Source organism: Typopeltis vanoorti, chromosome 9 (assembly GCF_054136105.1).
Source record: "Typopeltis vanoorti isolate ZY-2024b chromosome 9, IOZ_Tvanoo_1.0, whole genome shotgun sequence".
Classification (NCBI taxonomy): Eukaryota; Metazoa; Arthropoda; class Arachnida; order Uropygi; family Thelyphonidae; genus Typopeltis; species Typopeltis vanoorti.
Genome location: NC_143557.1, coordinates 73,849,395 through 73,869,104, shown reverse-complemented (window position 1 = coordinate 73,869,104; position 19,710 = coordinate 73,849,395). Strand labels below are relative to the sequence as shown.

At 36.3% G+C, this 19,710-nt stretch overlaps 1 protein-coding gene across 2 annotated transcripts in view; it reads right to left on the bottom strand.

Annotated features, from left to right (window-relative positions):
- The window catches only part of Ptp61F (Protein tyrosine phosphatase 61F), a 184,544-nt gene that overhangs the window by 13,397 nt on the left and 151,437 nt on the right, over window positions 1-19,710 (bottom strand). For both annotated transcript variants that reach the window (XM_090397453.1, XM_090397452.1), the window contains exon 8: window positions 405-835. In XM_090397453.1, coding sequence (XP_090253579.1) covers window positions 405-835 — 431 coding nt within the window. The remainder of the gene's footprint in view (window positions 1-404; window positions 836-19,710) is intronic.

The window sequence follows — 19,710 nt, the reverse complement described above, 5'->3', positions numbered from 1 at the left end:
GATCAAATTTTGGCTTGCATAAAGTCAAAATCTAGGCTTAACATTTCTTATTTGAATATGAGATATAATACCATTTTCCTTAATACGATAATTCATATATACATTGTAATCTCTTAATTATCCAGTTGAGTTGTTCCAGGAATTAGATGACATATTAATATAGTGAAGGACTGGTTAATTGAGTTATAAATAGCTGAGTGATCACTTTTTATAAATATCATCCTCCAAACATATTCACTGAGGACCTTTGCACCACAGGATTTTCCGTCCTTAAAACTAAAATAAACAGTATAGAATCAAAGATCATTATGCATGATAACACAACTGTGATCTGCAGGAAAGTTTATAACTTTCTTGCAGACCCCTAAATTATGATGATTCTTAGAAAACAAAGTAATACTTACATTCTTTTGTCTGAAATATCATTCATTTCAGAAGCTGAATCTGGACTACTCAGGGAATTTTCCAATGAATTATGTATATCTTGGAAGACTTGAGTGTCTTCCTTTTCATTGTCACTAAGTTTTCTTTTTTTGTTGTCACTGTCAGTTTTTTCAGAGATACTATTTTCAATCACAGAATCTGTTTCAGTTTCTGGGTAAGATATTACTTCTGATGGAGACAGATCCAAGTCTATTGATGGCTTTGTGCGTGGTGGTAATGGTGGAGGTTCATTATCATCCACGATATTTTTATTATTTTCTTCTATTGCTAATACAGCCTCAGAATCATCTGAGTCGATCTCTTCTATTACATCTTCATCACCTGATTCTTCTACTTCTGATTCCTCTGATGCTCCCAGGTTAATTTCTTCCTGCTTAGTAAGTATTCCATCCTGATAAAAAGGAATTAAATTGAAATAAATTAAATTGTGTTTTATGCAAAATTTATTTTATGCATACATGTATATATACAGGCAAACCTAACTTATGAACCTGAATGTGTTTTTAAGTTGAATGGTCATAAGATGAACTTTTTTTTTTCATAAGATATATTGTTAAATTTGTTAATGTGTTTCTGAAATAAATGAACTTTACACAAAGATAGTAAAAATGCATTAATAAAAAATTTATTTTAAAAAGTGTCCTAACTGCTCAAATTATCAGAAAAGTTTCCAGACACTTTTCCTATTAGGGAAAGTGTCTGGAAACCCCCCCCCCCCCCACACACACACACACATTTCTACATACACTTGTTTGCAGTAGGCCAACTCTCTATTAACCTTTGTAAATCGTAGAATTTCCTTTGGCATTTGGATTGTTATCCTGTACTTAACTGTACTTAAAAGATACCTCAATGATCAATGATTTTGACCATTGCTGCTTCTAAGATATTGTATCCTTTCCAAAAGGGTTTCTGGGTTACAGTTTCATTTACACTAATAGCTGTTGTAACAACCTGGCTAAATAAAAGCGTTCGATGATTGTTATTATTGTTTGCTCCATACATTGAAGTAAGCTGGTGGTACTAGGGTACATTTGGATTTAAATCACTTAACATTGTAGGATGACCTGGTATGTTATCAAGGAGCAATAAAGCTTTAAATTCCAAATGATTCTCCCTGCAGTATTTTTCAGTAGTTATATGAGGGTTGTCTGAAAAGTTCTCAGCCTAACAAAGAAAAAACAAATTTATAATTTCAAAATTATTTTTATTTCTCAACATATACATTTATTCCAGTGCCATTATCCCGTCCCTGTAGTGGTTCTCAGTAAGATCTGCAAAATACCCCTCTACAGCTGCAATCATCTTGATTTGAAGAAAAATGCTGACCAGCAAGGAAGAGTTTTAGTTTTGGGAAGAGGAAGTCAGAGGGAGCCAAATCTGGGGTCCTGATGAAAGATGATTTTTTTTCTTCTGCAAACTGGGTCTTTTCTCACAAATTTTTTAAGAAGGTTAAAAGATGGAATAATATTCCCCAGTTACTGATTTATCCTTTTCAAGATAATTAATAAACAAAATGGCTTTAGCATCCCAAAACACTGATGCCACCTTTCCTGCTGAATCTCCAGAAGCATTCCTACCAAGTACCGTATTTATCGCCGTATAAGTATTGTGTACACATTTTTTTAGGAAAAAAACTTGAGCACTGGATATTATAATGAATTTACAGTATTTCAAATATAAAGTAATAAGTAAGTCTACTTTCAGATTCTTATTTCGAAGAGGTTTCAAGTGTCTCTTCATTTAGCTCTGGAGATGAATTTCTGGGCTAAATAAAGACACACTTGAAACCTCTTCTAAATCAGAATCTGAGTCCTCATACAACAAATTCTCCTCTGTACGATCCAGTGCATTACTAATGCCACACTTCTTAAATGATTTAACCACTGTCTCAGTTTCACAGCATCTCATGAAGCTTTGACCCACTCAAAAACTTGCGAAATGCTAGGCTTCTTCCTGATGGCATAACATCAAAATCTGAAGACTGCATCCACTTCTCCTTCATAAATCCCTTAAATGGTTTATTAATACACACATCTAAAGGTTGAAACTGGAATTACAGCTAACTGAGTTTTCAATTCCTTGAGTTTATTTTTAACATCTTCTGTTCTGTGAGAACGAAACTGATCCCATACCAGTAGGGCAGGCCACAGAAAAGCAGGACTGAAAGTTCTGCTTTTCTGTGGTCTAAAATCCAAGTATTCAGTTCTGGCCATTGTGCAGTTCCACTTCGTAGGTTATATTTACTGTGAGTTGCTTTTTTTTTAGATCCTCTTCCTGATTCCACCACGTTCTTATCATTTTATCAGTTGGGGATGGCTCGAAATGTCTCTGCAGCCTTGTTTCCATGTTCTTTAGCATATGCAATATTGTAGCAATGCCGATGTTTTTCAGTCATAATTTGCCAAGAAATTTAGAGAACATTTAACGGTAGATCTGTGGTTTAACAGCTGTGATTGTCGATGATAGCGCACGTGCATCCATGAACTCTATGTAACTGGAATGTTCTCACACACTGCAAGGAAGCAAGAAAGAAATCGCATACCTCAGAATAGAGAAAATTTCCAGAAATGAAAGTACTGTAATTAAAAACTAAATATCGACGTATAAGAAGCACCCTCTTTTTCAGACCTATTTTCAAAGGAAAAAAGTGCGTCTTATACGCCGGCAAATACAGTAATATGGTTAGACAATCCTTTGAAATTTGAATCTTTAAACCTTTGTCTCATCAACATTGAAAATTTGATGAGAATAGTAGCCTTCCTCTTCAGTAGTTTTTGAAAATGTTGAAGGAAATTCTTTGGCAGCATTATGACCAGCACTTGCAGACTCCAGTTGATAAAACGTTTTAAGATTTATTCTTTTCTTGAATCTAGCAAACCACCCAGCACTAGCCTTAAAAATTACAATATCATAACCGACATGTAATGCACTGTTGTAAAGAAGGGAGTCACTACCAAATAGGTAGCGACTCCCTTTTGGGTAGTAATTTTTCTCCTACTAACAGACTGCAAATTTGAATCTCACTACAGGATTCTCTACAGTGGAGTTTCCAGGTTATCTATTAAGCTCTCATAGTACAAATACACTTAAATTTGCAGTAAGGGGAAACAATACACTTACTTTGCCATTAAAAATACTCTATTCGCTAAAACTAAATCACAACTCATTGAAATGCCCCAGAGTAAGCAGCATGTAAGTCACTTGCCACGACAAATATTTTGTCTATTACGCTTAAGAAGAAATTATATTTTTGTTTCAATCCTTATCTAAATGTAGGCAAAAAAAGTTTTCACATCAAGTACCGTATTTACTCAAACATAACTCTCCCTTGTGTATATCTTGCAACCCCTGATGTTACTTTATGAAAAATGAAATTAAAAAGTTTACCCAGCATAAGTAAAAAGTTTAAATGGTGATGCACAATAATGCTCACAATTACTGCAGATGGAAGAAAGTTGCCTCCTTATGTAATATTCAAAAGAAAAACAATGCTGAAGGGGAAATTTCCTCTGGAATTCATAAGCGTTCAAGGAAAGGAGTGAATGGATACTACAATGGTTCAAGATTGGATTAGAACAGTAAGAAACGGCTCTTGAGACTGGAAGTAGTGATAGCGAATAGCAGTTTCTTGGTAAGTCATACACATTTTCAGTTTTTTTAAATCATGGTGTTTTTATGATTCTGAAATGATAAAAAGACAGGCTAGAATGAAACTGTTTGTTTTACTTTAATTACAGAAGCATTGTCACTAAAGATTCAAATATATCGCGTGATGAAGGTGAGCTGCCGATTGAGTAAATAACATTGATAATTAAAATTTAAATGCATTCATTTTATAAATAACGTGAGCAATTATAAATTATAATGACTACTGAGGATTTAATTATAGACGTCAATTTAGTTTTTTTTCCTGAAAAACTTTAGTTGCCAAAAATCTCTGCATATGTCTTGCATCATGATTTTTTTAACTTTAATTTTTTGGGAGAAAGTACGAGTATCATTTGAATAGAAAATCTTCAAAACTAGTATATATGCCTGTACATAGAAGCTGCTGACTTCACATCAACTGCATTAGTATCCCATAATGCAAAGTATACTTCCTTTTGAATGTGCATTATGAGAAAGATCACTACCCAAGCTGGTTTCAACCGTTATTGAGGTCTCATGATTGAGAACCAGACACAGGAAGACACTAAGGTGGATATGCAGAAATCATATTATCCATATACAAGCAGTAAAAATAGCATCACCGTAGTATTAAAACACCCTGGATCAGAGACAGTTAAAACTTGGTTAAAGTATACTTCCTTTTGAATGTGCATTATGAGAAAGATCACTACCCAAGCTGGTTTCAACCGTTATTGAGGTCTCATCATTGAGAACCAGACACAGGAAGACACTAAGGTGGATATGCAGAAATCATATTATCCATATACAAGCAGTAAAAATAGCATCACCGTAGTATTAAAACACCCTGGATCAGAGACAGTTAAAACTTGGTTAAGAAGGAGATTATACTTGGCTTCTGCATTAATTCAGCCTCAGTATCTTCCTGGATCTGATCTAGCTCCCACTGATGACTCCAAATAAAAGTTGAAATTGGTTTGGGTAGTGACCCCTTCCCATAGTGCACAACCATATACATGTCCAAAACAAAGAATACTTTGCATTATAGTGGTGAAGATACTTCATAAACAAACTTTGTTTGTTTACACTTGGGTACAGATTAAAACAAGGATATAACTTCTTGTCAGGTATAATATAATTTACAATTTAAAAATCCTAAAACTTGTCAAAAAAAGAAAATCAACCAATGCAGTAAAGATATTGAAAAGAAAATAATGAATACTACTGCCCCACTCTAAACATTTTGATGTATGGCATTTGTTGAGTTAACAAACAATCCAGCAAACATAACTATTAATTCTACCATATTCAAAGATATGTTGATGTATTCTGGAAGCAGAAGAAATTATACAAACTAAGAATATAAATATTGGCTCCAACTTACGAACCATTGAACCTGTCCAGCACAAACAAATCAAAGCAAAACAGACAGTTAAGTATAGTCATATAACAAAAGGATGTTATATAGTATGGTGATTTCATCACAAAACAAGCCATTGGTGACCATGTTATTACAGTTTTCAAGGCACAAATATAACAAATGTAACTGAAAAACACAAAAGAAGAGCAGAAGAGATGGTAGTTTTGGTAGGAACTAACAATTTAACTAGAGATAAATTCAGTATGAGTGAGGATATGAAAGTATTGCTGGAAGAAGCAATAATTCAGAAAGTGAAAATCGTTAGTATAGTACCAAGATATGATAGTAGTAGTGAATTAAGGAGGACTATGATGGGAAATGATTCAATGTGCAAGCCATAGAGAAGGAAAGATTGCAAGTTTTTTATGTATAGAGTGAGTCTATGGAAAGAATGGATTCATATTAAAAGGGATGGTCTACACCTGAGTGTGTCTGGTATTGGGGGTCTGGAGAAATTATTTATGAGTATTATTATTTTACAGCATCTCCAAAGTCTGAAGACTCATTGTGGGAACCTAAATTAACCATTATACAGGGTGTTCGGGATAAATTTGACAGTTTCGTAAGGAAAAAGAAAATCTTCTTTGTATCTATTAAATTTAATGAATTGACAAAAAAACATTACAGGCAGAGTTAATTACAATACTATCAACAAGATTTACTCAAAATAACCACCATTAGCATCGATCACAGCTTCAATTCTGCTTCGGAACCTCGAACAAGCTGATGCTACAGTCTCCCTGGGAAGGGCCGCAAAAACTGTTTTAATTTTATCCATTAACTGGGCTTTTGTATTACTGGAAGTGCGATTGGTGTCTTTTTCAACTGCGTCCCATACAAAATAATCCATGGGGTTAAGGTCTGGGGAGTTTGGAGGCCAAACATTTGGACTGGTGAAGTCGTAGAAATTTTCAGACAACCATTTTTGACTTTTCCCAGAGGTGTGGCAAGGGGCCGAATCCTGCTGCCATACATACGGCCTACCATTGGCTACCCTTGTTATCCAGGGCTTGACTACAGTTAGCAACTCCATGAACAAAGCCCGAATTCCAATGCCAGGGTTCTTCAACACCTGTTCCTGCAGATTTGCGAGGAATTCTGCTGTACGAACGCAATCAGATCGTCTGCTAGGGATCTTTCTTCTTGCTACATCCTCGTAGTCACCATTGCAAGTCTCTAGTTCATGCCTGATTGTTTTTACTGTATTCAGGGAGCATTGGGCAGCAGTCGTAATATCCTTATTTTGATGGCGGGCACGAATCATCATGATACAAGTTATTCTCTTCCATGATTCAGGTGGGTTCCAGCTATCCATCCTTTCTGACATCTTGTATATGAATGAAGAAGGGTCCAAACTTTTAAATGAAGAGAAGTGTGTGTTAATACATGTAACTTACGGAAAAATATAATTAATTATAAATATGTCAAATTTATCCCGAACACCCTGTACATACATTGAAGATACCAAGAAATTATATACTTGGTTCTTGGTTTTAATCCTTGACCTAAGAAAACAAAACAATGTGTGTGAGATATATTCATGTCTGAGCTACTTGTATATAGAGGCTAATGCAAGGTACACATCCTTTCGAATGTGTGTAATGCTACGCATAATGGAAAGGGCCACCAAGTCATATACAAGTAGCCAAAAGGTGCTAGCTAGACCTTATTAATAAAAATATTTGGATGAGAGAAAGATTTTGAAAGTATTTTTATCTTGGTTCTATTATACATTAAAGATAGCAAGAAATTATATACTTGGTTTCAATCCTTTACCCAAGGAAGCAAAACAATGTTTTGCACATGAAATACATTCACATCTGAGTTACTTATATAGAGAGGCTAATGACATGGTATCTAATGTATAACAGAACCTAGGTAAAAAAACTTTCAGCAACATTATACACACAAATCCTATCATACCTCTCCTTAAATCCGTTCCACTCACTCACCACTCTCCATGCCCCCCCCCCCCCCCCAGTAACCACACTCTTACATAACTTCCAGAGATGGCCCCTAGTTTTCTTTGTCATATATTGAAAAATTTCACTTGCATCAATTTTATAGAACTCCTTTAATATCTTAAAAGTTTCTATCATGTCCCCTCTTTTCTGCCATGGCAACCCCCCAGTAACCACACTCTTACATAACTTCCAGAGATGGCCCCTAGTTTTCTTTGTCATATATTGAAAAATTTCACTTGCATCAATTTTATAGAACTCCTTTAATATCTTAAAAGTTTCTATCATGTCCCCTCTTTTCTGCCATGGCAACTAAACTTTGTAATCCACAAACCAACCTTCAACCTATCTTTGTTGGGGGTATTCCTCAGACTTGTCGCCAACTTGGTCACTCATCTCTGAATCCTCTCTACCACCTCTTGGTCACCCAAGAAACCCAGGTGAACCAAATCTGAGTACAATAGTCAAGATGTGGCTGAATTACAGCCTTATAACTTCCCAATTTTTATTTCTTAGCATCTTTTTCAACATCCAAATAATCCTTTGAGCTTTTCTTTTAAGCTTACACGGTGATCCGAATGCATTTTTGAAAATTATGGAGACAACTACCACGTTTGAATAAAGTTTTTATTCAAACGTGGTAGTTGTCTCCATAATTTTCAAAAATGAATCCTTTGAGCTATTTTATCAAATTCTACAATTTTTTCCCTCTGAACTTCAACACTCTTGGATCCCCACGTCCCTAGCCTGATCAATTGGAAGAGCCATTAATAAAAATTTGTAATGCAATCTGATACACCATTTGCAACCCAAAGTGACAAACATTATCCTTTGCCTGCAATGCCAATTTACTGAAATCATCTTCCAAGATATTCCGACATTGCTGATAACCAGCATAATGTAATAAAGGAACTCCATCTAACCCAGTGTATAAATGGACAAGGGGACTACTTCGAAGGCGACAGTAGCTACTAATGTATAGTTCCGAATGTAGGTTTTTTTTACAAGTGCATTCCAGGAATTAAATTGTCACACCTCGTATTTTACCTTTCACCAACTACTCCTGATATATTAATTGGTCTGTAGTTTGCTACCTCTGTCTTGGAACAACCTTTATGCAATGGTATTATGTTACCCTCTTTCCACGCCCTTGGAGCCGAGACATAAATTGAACAACTTCAACAGAGGATGCCAATTCTCTTGTACACTGGCTTATATGTCATCAAGTCCCACTTCTGTGTTCACACTCATATTTTTTAATATGCTAAACACCTCCTGTTCATCAGCAACTGTAAAATCTCCACATGGATGCTACATCTTTGCAAAATGATCACTCAGAAACTCAACTATTTCTTTTGGTTCAGTAACCTTCCTACCATAAGCACTGTTTAAAGTCATCCTACCATAATCATTTTTCCTCTTATTGCTAAATAACGAAAACACTCTTTTGAGTTTACTTTGGCCTGTTTAGCTAATTCTCTCTCATAGTCTGATTTGGCCATTCTTACCATACCAGTCAACCTTCTTGTTTGCACTTTACATTCTCATGAGTATGCTGATCACTTTTTTCTTTATATTTCCCCCACAATGTTTTCCTTTTTTTGCAGAACCTTCTTTATATCTCTACTCATCCACTTAATTCCAACTTGGTTTATCCTCCTGACCTTGGATATATGCACTCTGATACTGCTATTTCAAGCAGTATCAGAGTGCATTTCATTGTTCCGAGATGACTCTTGAGTCTCTCATAATCATCAGTTGAACATAAACTCCTTTTTGACAGAGAATTCCACATGTCTGGCAACTTCTCAGAAGAATACCACATGATTCCTCCCCCAAATTGGAGGCAGAGTTATGGTTTATGGATATTTGATCTCATTGTGCTAATCTGCTGATACATGGCATCTACCTGTAGACCCCTTAGTCTATAGCAGCACCCAACAACATATTTTGTCCTATTTGCCTCTATTTCACACCAGACAGCCTCAAACGAACAATCTCCCTTAGACCTAAAATACTTTTTAACTTCTAATTTTATTGGTCGTAATTTTTTTTCAACGATCATCAGTAATACCCCCACCTCCTGTCCTGTTCTATTATTCTTGAAAATACAATACCCTTTACATTCTATCCCTGTAACTATAATCTTTTCAGTCAAAAAGGTTTCAATGATGCCTATAATTTTTGGCCAAGTCAAGCTAACCAATACCAAAACTCCTCACACTTCTTTGAAATTCATGTACACTTCTTGCATTTGTGTACACGCATTTCAACATCCCATAATTACCCTTGTGTAATTTCATTACCAACTCATTCAAACTGAAAACCTGTGAAATCCCATTCAGCATTGCATAATCATTACTGTACACACACATGCTCATTTATCACCCTATATTTCATCCTCTCTAATATCTCTAGTTTTGCCCTACCACACTCACTGAACAACACTTTCTTCAAAACCATTTAAATGTAGTCCATCGTGTGTGTATATATATAAGTCCTTTCATCCATCAAGTTTACCCCATACCATTCCTCCTGCACAATCTTGGCCCTTCTTCTCAGTTCTGTCCTATCATACTGAGGCAGCAAACTTACAATCTTTATTTTGACTTCCACCAACAACTCTTCCATATCTTCTCACCTTTCAAAACAATTAACTCGTTCACTTCTCTCTTCTGCATACAGCTTCATTAACGTCCTTTATCTCTGCAACCAGGAAAACATGCTTTTGTCACTTTCTCCTTACGTATACCTCTTATCATCGAATCCCCATACAATACTCTCTAATCATATATTTGGTTTTATCCTTTATCCAAGTGTAAGCAAACAAAGTTTCCGCCTGAAGTACTTTCAGGACTGGGGCAACTCGTGGTAAAGATGGTACAAGCTCTTTCCCAGAATTTGTACATGTAACTAGGATGGTTTTTATTGAGCCACTCCATTTGTTTAAGTTGAATCCAGCAGATTCAATTTAAACAAAAACAATCACCTTACAAATTCTGGGAAACATTACTACTTAATGACCATGTTTGATTTATACATTTCCCCATCAACTGAACTGACTGTATCTAGGATACTAGAATAATCAGCATCACACACAAACCGTTCAATATGAATTTACACAAACGTCACTGGCAAGAGCACAGACAAAAAGCTGTTGTAAAAATGCTATTTACTACCTATTTTGTTTTTATGGCAATGTAATTTATTTGTCTAATTCAGGGATGCAAGATATCACATCTCTTAGTTGACAACAAACAAAAAGTATTTTATAAAGGAAACAATGGAACCATATAATAGAAACTCATCTAAGCCATAAAATCCCCATCCTCTCTTCTGCAAACTGCTTGTCAGCAATGTGACTCTGAGCATTAGGAGTTAATTTGAAAGATTAGACATCATTAATCTCCACCTTGGAAAAGCAAATTCTAGATGTCAGAGAATCCTTTCCTTCATAGTTACACAGTGATCAGCATTCACCATTAAAAATTTATGGAAACAACTACTGTGTTATAATAAAACTTCAGTTTAATACAAACCAAAATAATCGCCTGATGTTTCGACTTGCATATCAAGACCATCTGCCCATATATACAAAGAAATAAGCTATTACAATCTACATAGTATGCTAAAGCTACAATAATTTGGTCAAACATTAATATTGCCAGCCTGACCTCTGGTGAAAAAAAAATGCTTACTACATCAAAGCTAGAGTCCTATTATTATTAAGAGAGACCTCCAGGGAGTCAGAGACTCATCGAGGGTGGCCATATACTATACACACCAACTATCATACTTATTCTTGAATTCATTCCCACTGCTTGTACTCACAACATCCAATGGCAATCCATTCCAATCAAGCACTACCCTATGAGCGAAAAATCTAGTCCTCACCCTCTTCTTAGCGGGCTTCGTTCTCAGCTTCCAAAGATGCCCTCTTGTCCATTCCCCACCCTCCATAAATTGAAATCCTTTATGACCCTTGCAGAAGTTTGTAACTCTCAATCATATCTCCCCTCTTTCTCTGTCTGCATCCTACAAATTCTCAATCTGTCTTCATACTCAGTATTCCACAATCCTGGTATCATTTTTAACACTCTCTCCAATATATCAGAATCACAATGGAGACCAGACCTGAGCACAATAGTCCAAGTGAGGTCTTATCATGGCCTTGTAAAGAGGCAAAATAACATCCTTATCTTTACATATGAATGATAAGGATGTTAATTTGCCTCTTTTGTGAACATTTGTTTATCAGAATCACAATGGAAACCAGGAGACCAGACCTGAGCACAATAGTCCAAGTGAGGTCTTATCATGGTCTTGTAAAGAGGCAAAATAACATCCTTATCTTTACATATGAATGATAAGGATGTTAATTTGCCTCTTTTGTGAACATTTGTTTATCAGAATCACAATGGAAACCAGGAAACCAGACCTGAGCACAATAGTCCAAGTGAGGTCTTATCATGGCCTTGTAAAGAGGCAAAATAACATCCTTATCTTTACATATGAATGATAAGGATGTTAATTTGCCTCTTTTGTGAACATTTGTTTCAGCGTTGCAATTATCTTTTGAGTTGTATTTGCAATCTTTGCCACATGACCCCTGAACTTCAACTTCCTATCTATTAACACCCCAAGATCCCTAGCCTCATCCCACCAATATAATACGACATTGGATATCTAATCACACCGAAGTGAATGACTTTACATTTACTGGCATCCATTTTTCCATGCCCACTATTCCAGCCTATTCAAATCATTCTGCCAGTACTGCATATCAACAGCATTCCTGATTACCCTACCTATCTATGCATCATCAGCAAATAGCTGTATGTCACTTGTCAAATCCTTCCCAATATCATTAATGTACAGAGTGAATAACAGTGGACCAAGCACTGATCCTTGTGGTACACCACTAGTTACCTTAAATCTTGCAGAATCACATCCCCCCCCCCCCCCCGGTATACCACTTTTTGTTATCTGTCAGTCAGCCATCCTCTTATCCATGCTAATATTCTATAACCTAGACCCATTTTCTCCAATTTATGCAGCAGTCTGCCATGCTGTATTCTGTCAAAAGCCTTAGCAAAATCCAAAAGTATCATGGTATATCCATTCCCCTTGTCTAGTTCAATGATAACATTGTTAGAGAATGTGAACAAGCTGCTAAAACCTTTCCCTAGTAAACCCATGTTGTTCATTGCAAACTAGAGATTCATTGTCAACCCATTTCTGAATGCGAGCCCTAATCAATTTTTCCAAAATCTTCACCACCACTCAAGAGATACTAATCAGTCGATAGTTGGATACACTGGTCTTTGCACAACCCTTGTGCAATGGAATTACCATACATTCCTGTGGAATCTTCCCTGTTCTAAGACTCATATTAAACAGCCTGGTCGAAGAAATGGTCAGTTCAGCTGAACACTCTTTTAGCACACAAACTGATATCCCATCAGTCCCTATTGCTGAATTCTTATTCAATTTGTGCAACAGTTCTAATGCCTCGTCCTCATACAGCTGCGTTTCTTTGTCTAGTGAAGAGGTAACAGTGAGCTGAATGTTGCATACACCAGGTTGATCGCTGTTAACAAAATGGACACTCATTAACTGAACAACCTCTTCTGCATCTGTAACCCTCACGGCATCAGGATTTACAAGATTTATTCTTTCTTTTACTTGCAGCATATCAATAGAATTCTTGTGGGTTGTCTTAAGCATGCAGAACCAGTTTCTTTTCATACTCAGACTTTGCTTTCTGTACAACAGTTGCGACTATTCTAGCTTGCTGCTTATAATGTTCATAATCGACGTTATCCTTATGTGCACGGTGTTCCTTCCACATCGTTCTTTTCTTACGAATCTCTTGCTTAATAAGATTACACGTCCATTTGACTCCTACCCTATTTAGTCTTCTAACTCTCGGGACGCATTCTGATATCGCATCATTCAAGTGTTGTTTAAATCCTTCCATGCACTCTCGATATTCTTTTCATCAAGCAACTGATCCCATTCCACTGAACTGATCTCATTCCTCAGTTAGTCATAATTTCCTGCTTTGCAGTTCAGCATGTAACCTTTTCTGAATGGCACATTCATAGACTTAGTCACTTCCCAAGTGAGTACTGCATGATCACTGTCACCAACCGATGACAGAATAGCTATGTCTTTAACTGAACCGCCCCCTTACTATGCTATAATCAAATTCAATACTCTTTTCCCTAAAGTTCCTTCTGTCACATGCTGCTTGAGGAAGTTGTCCTGCAGCAGCTCAATAAATGCATTTTCATTCTTCTCATGAGATTCTACTGCTACCTAATCAATATTTGACTAATTAAAGTCTCCCATTATGATTACTCTTTTCGCGCTCATCTTCTCTATTTGGTGATTCAATTCTTCATCACTAGCAACCGATCCACCAAGTCTGTAACAACACCCCCACTATGTAATTAGTCTTGTTAGATTCCTCCTCACACTTAATGGCTTCCAAATCACTGCCACATGAAATATTGTTTCTTCTTCTTCTACGCGTTATTCCCGCTTCCTATGCCGGGTCCGCATGTTACTTTTAGATGCGACTTCTTGTTAGTACTACTCCCAACTGACCCGTCGCCTGGTCTGCCGCTGGGGGGGGGGATATATTTTTGACTGTAGAGGCGTATGTTCACGGGGCCGGTTTGCCTGTTTGCGGGATGAAAAACGCCAGATAAAGTGGCGGAAAAAACCCTACTGACCGCGCCCAAGACCGGCTAACTTGGCTATGCCTGAGGAAGATCCTCAAATTCCTCACGTTTACAACGGGAATCGAACCTGGGACACTCCTTCCCCAGGCATATGGTTGCGAAGCGCAAAGCCACTAGGCTAACTGCGCGGTATGAAATATTGTTAGTAGTATTATTATAATCATAGGTCTCAACTCAAACTGGATTCAAATCATCTGATATCATTAGCAGCACGCCCCTCCTTTCCTATCCTTGCTAAAAATACTGTACCCTTGACGCTCGATACCAGTTAGTAGGTCTGATTCCGATAGCCAGGTCTCACTAACACCTACAATCTGAGGTCACAACATATTGATCACATATTGGCAACAAACTCTATCCCTTTGTTTCTGATACTCCTAGCATTCGTGTACAGACATAAAAATCTACCTGACATAGTTCGACAACTTGCCTCTATTATTCTCTAATACCTTACACATGTAGACATGTTTGTACACATATGATGGGTCCGAACTGGACAAACACAAACTCGAAATCATTCTCTCCTCGTCAACATTTCCATGACAAAGCCGATTCCCGTCATTAACACAGTTATATAACATTGTTGCTCTTACACCATTCCTCCCTTTATAATTTGGTTTCCCTGACTCTCTGTGTTAGGTCTCATATCAGTTATTAGTTTTTCTAGATTCCTGATATCAAACTCATTCAGGCATAGGCCATCCCTCTTATACAAATCTAATCTTCCCTCAAACTCACTGTACACATCGATTCCTTCTACATAGCCTATGCATTGAATTGTTTGCCATCATTGCCTTCTTCTTAATTCATTTTATCATAGTGAGATAAAATATGATTTTTAATTTCTCACTGTTCATTCTTGCCTCTTCCAACAACTCTTTCATGTCCTCTCTCATACTAAACTTATTGCCAGTTAAATCATTCGTACATACTACAGCTACGATTTCTTTTACTCTTTTTTTTCTGTTTTTGAATTGCTTCCTTTATATTCTTAATTTTCGCTCCAGGAAAACTCAATGTTATAACTCGCTCATCTATAGCATGTTTCATTATAGAGTCACCATACCAAATAACTCCTTTCTTTTTAGTAACAATGTCACTTACCTGATTTCCGTTATTTCCTGACTTACCTGTTTCCTTGCTTTGTTGTTTCTTATTTTCTTGTTTAATTTTCTTTTTCTCTCTCTGTTCATTTAAACGTCTCTCGACTTATTGCAATTCCCATGTTGTCTCTCTCTGATGATCTGCTTCAACTTCACTATTTTGAAGGTTAATTCATTTTCATTAACCCCTCAATAACCTAGATAGCAGGGCTAACCTTCTTGTTCTCGCCTGTGTGCTTTTTTTAACATTACGTTTCTTGCCCTTTTTTGGCGCCATTTCAAACGTATACTAAATATTGAAATATCTAATAAAAATATGTGATAAAATACTAAATACACTAAAAAGTACACTAGTATACTACAAAACACTAATTTTCTAACGGAAAACAATAAAAAAAAAAGACAAAATTTGGTTACAAATTATTATGAGATATATATTATGCTAGAAAGCAACATGCCATCACATGAATTAGAACAAAACAGTATAGATGGCAGCCAGTAAGGGTTGAAATTATTGCTCAGAGTCCTAAAGTAAAGATTTGCTGGAGAAGTTGAAGAATTAAGTGGGCTGAATGTGTGCCATTTAAATTCTTGGGATTTTTATGCCACCATCAACGGAAAACAATAAAAAAAAAAAAGACAAAATTTGGTTACAAATTATTATGAGATATATATTATGCTAGAAAGCAACATGCCATCACATGAATTAGAACAAAACAGTATAGATGGCAGCCAGTAAGGGTTGAAATTATTGCTCATAGTCCTAAAGTAAAGATTTGCTGGAGAAGTTGAAGAATTAAGTGGGCTGAATGTGTGCCATTTAAATTCTTGGGATTTTTATGCCACCATCAAAGTTTCACAAGCCTCTTTTAATTTGCATTCATAACAGGTTTTTGTATGATGTAAGGAACAGGTATCTTTCCAATCAATTCAGCATAGGGTGTTAAGTGCCTGATCTCAGATTTACCAAAATTGTTAAATTTAATGTGTTGTTCGTGTTCTTTTTTATAGATAGGAATTGTGTGTCCAGTTTCACCAATATATAAGGTAAGTTGCAGGTACAACGGATTCAGTATACTGCTGGGGGGGGGGTTTGAGTGAGTTGTATATGTTTCTTAATTTTATAGGTGGTTTAAAAGTAGAATTAAGATTTTAATAGTGGTAGAATTCTATTTATTTTATCTGATAATCTATTAACGTATGGGATTTGCTATGGTTTCATTGTAATCTATATTATTTGCATTTTTTTAATGTTTTATGAAGAATTTTATTGTTGATATTTTTGTTATAACCACTGTTTATAAATGCATTGCTAATAATTTGACATTTAAGAGCTTGTTTATTAGAGCAAATTGTTACAGCTCTGTTTTTGAGGATGTTAATTACTTCAAGTTTTTGTGAAGGAAGGTGGTGATAAGAGTTAGCATGTATATACTGGCTGGTATGCGTATTCTTGCAGTAGACAGTAAAGAATAGACTGCCTGAGGGAAGACATGTCACCAGTGTATTGTCATTGACATTATTTTTAATAATCAATGTCATAAAACCCCCATAAAAATGGGCTGCTTAACGATCAAAGCTGTATAACTGAGAGGAGACTGCCACATAGCCTTTAAAGAAATGCAGAGAACCGACTAGGGCTTCTGAGCTAATGTCCAATCCTCACCTTCTCGTGGTGCACCCTGTTGGGTATCTACCTGGATACTGAATGAACAAGGATGGACTGGCAATTTGGGATTTAGCCAACTAAATTGTATTCTTATTGGCTTAAACCAATATACAAATTGATGGTACAACATGACAAAATTTCATGCCGGCTGGGGCGTTGCCCGGATAAGGATGGGCTGGCAATTTGGGATTTAGCCGAGCAAATTGTATTCTTACTGGCTTAAACCAATATACAAAATGATGGTACAACATGACAAAATTTCATATCGGGGGGTGGGGGGGTATAATTCCGTCGCCTAGTTACACGTCCCCCATTGTTTTCACCAGGGAACCAGGGCGAACAGCAAAAAGTTAGCTACTGGAACAAATCTGAAAGCACACCCCAACTCAACATCACCAGAGTTAAAGATCGGTACTATTAACATAAGAACCTTGAATGGCAAAGAAATGGAGCTAGCTGAGGAATTATACCAGATCGACATAATAGGGGTGACTGAAACAAAAAAGACAAAAACTGGTGAGATCTTTCTGAGCAATAAATACAAAATGTTATATTCAGGCAATGACAATCAAGGAAAAGAAGGAGTAGCCATAGTATCCAACACAAAATGTCACAAGTAAAACACTTGACCAAAGACCGCAGAAAGATTATAGGCATGAACAGGTGGCATCAATGGCAATATAGTATAAAAAACAAGGATATTAGGAAAGAACTTGATATTGTCAGCATCCAGGAACGTGTTACAGAGCTAATGTTCTTTTGCTAATCTTTCCTCGCCCATTCTTAAACAGAATGGGTGAGGAAAGATTAGCAAAAGAAGTGTTCTCTGCCAGATTGCAGGAAAATGACCCAGAGGAAGACCAAGATATAGGTGGATCCATAGGCTTCAATGTGCTTTAGACGATAGAAATAAAAGATGTGATAATGTTGGAGTCTTGACAAGTAACAGACTGATTTGGAGGAAAATTGCAGATAGGAAGTTAGTAATGATGTAAATTTTTCATGTAGTACTTTCATATCCTGTACACCCCTTGAAGGTTCATGTCAGGAATTTGATGATGATGTCATAAAAACCACATATCTTATAATCAAACCAAATATACAGTTTCATTACAAAATATTTGCAAATTTTCACCAAATAGTCAATATCCTTTCTTTCAGTGTTGCACGGTGATCAGCATTCATTTTAGAAATTATGGACTTTACAACAGTGTTATAAATAATTTTATTTATTTTTTAATTTCCCGATGTTTCGATCTTTATATTAAGATCATCATCTGGAGTATATACAAATATACAAGGACAAGCTGAGTAACATTACACACACACACAGTGAGCTAAAGAAACAATGATTTGATTAGGGTTATTCTACTGGCATAACCTCTAGTGAAAAAGAAAAAATTACAAATTAATTAATTATTTAGAAACTACATCAAAGCTAAATTCTATTTAAGAAAACATGAGAAAAACATTCTTTCTTATAGATAGTCTTCTTTCAGTAACAATGATGCCCTATTTTTAACATTACAATTGTTATTTTTGGTTTAGGATACTGGATTACCTACAGTCCTGTTTATAGTTAATTAACTTGTTGAGAGAATGGTTCCATGGGTAGAATATGTGCCTTCCATATGCTCTGGATTTTTAGATCATCAATATTGTTCAGATTGGGGTGGTTGATAAGAATCTCACAGGCTTCCTTAAATTTTCATTCATACCATGTTTTGGTGTGATGTAAACAACTGGTGCTTTTCCAATCAATTCTATGTAAAGTGTACAGGGCATGGTCAGAAAGGCCAGCTTCACCATAGTTACTATATTTAATGTGTCATTTATGTTCCCTTTTGTCTGATAGTAATTGTGCATCCTGTTTCCCCTATATATGGTATGTTACAAGTGCAATAAATACTTATACTCCAGGGTGGGCCAGCAGAGGGAGTGGGTCTTTGAATGAGATGAGTAAGCTTTTTAATTTTGCAGGAGGTTTAAAGGTCGCTTTGAGATTATATTTCTGTAGTATTCTGTTTATTTTATCTGATGTCCCTTTAATGTAAAGAATGGTTATAGTTTGATTGTAGTCTGGTTTATCTTTGTTTTTTTATTGAGGTCTGGTAGAGAACTTTGTTAACGGTGTTTTGACTGTAACCATTTTTTAGAAAAGTATTGCTGATAACTTTAAATTCGTCTGTCAGAGCTTGTTCATTGGAGCAGATCTTCAAGGTCCTGTTTCTTAGAGTATTAATGACACCTAGTTTTTGTGTTGGGTGGTGGTAGGAGTTTATGTGTATATATCGGCCAGTATGTGTTGACTTCGGTACACAGTGAAGTAAAGACTGCCAAAAAGAAGATGTGTGACAAGTGTATCTAGATAAAAGTGTGAACTGTATGTGTTTGTGTTGTTTTGTTTAGGTGGCTAAGGAAAGTGTCTAGTGTCTGGCGGCCATGGGACCAGATCGCGAAAACATCGTCAAAGTATCTAAGCCAGACTTTGGGTTTTAAAGGAGAGGAATCTAGAGCATGTTGCCCTAAATGTTCCATATAAAAGTTAGCAATGGGGTGGGGGGGGGTGGGGGGAAGGTAATGGCTGTGCCTTCTTTCTGTAGGTAGAAAGTGTTTTGCCAAACAAAATAACCAGAATGTAATACATGCGCAAGGAGCGTCGTGATATCTGGGGGGGGATTTGTTCTGTAAAAGAAGTATTGTGTCGTTGATTGGGACATTCGTAAAGAGGGCA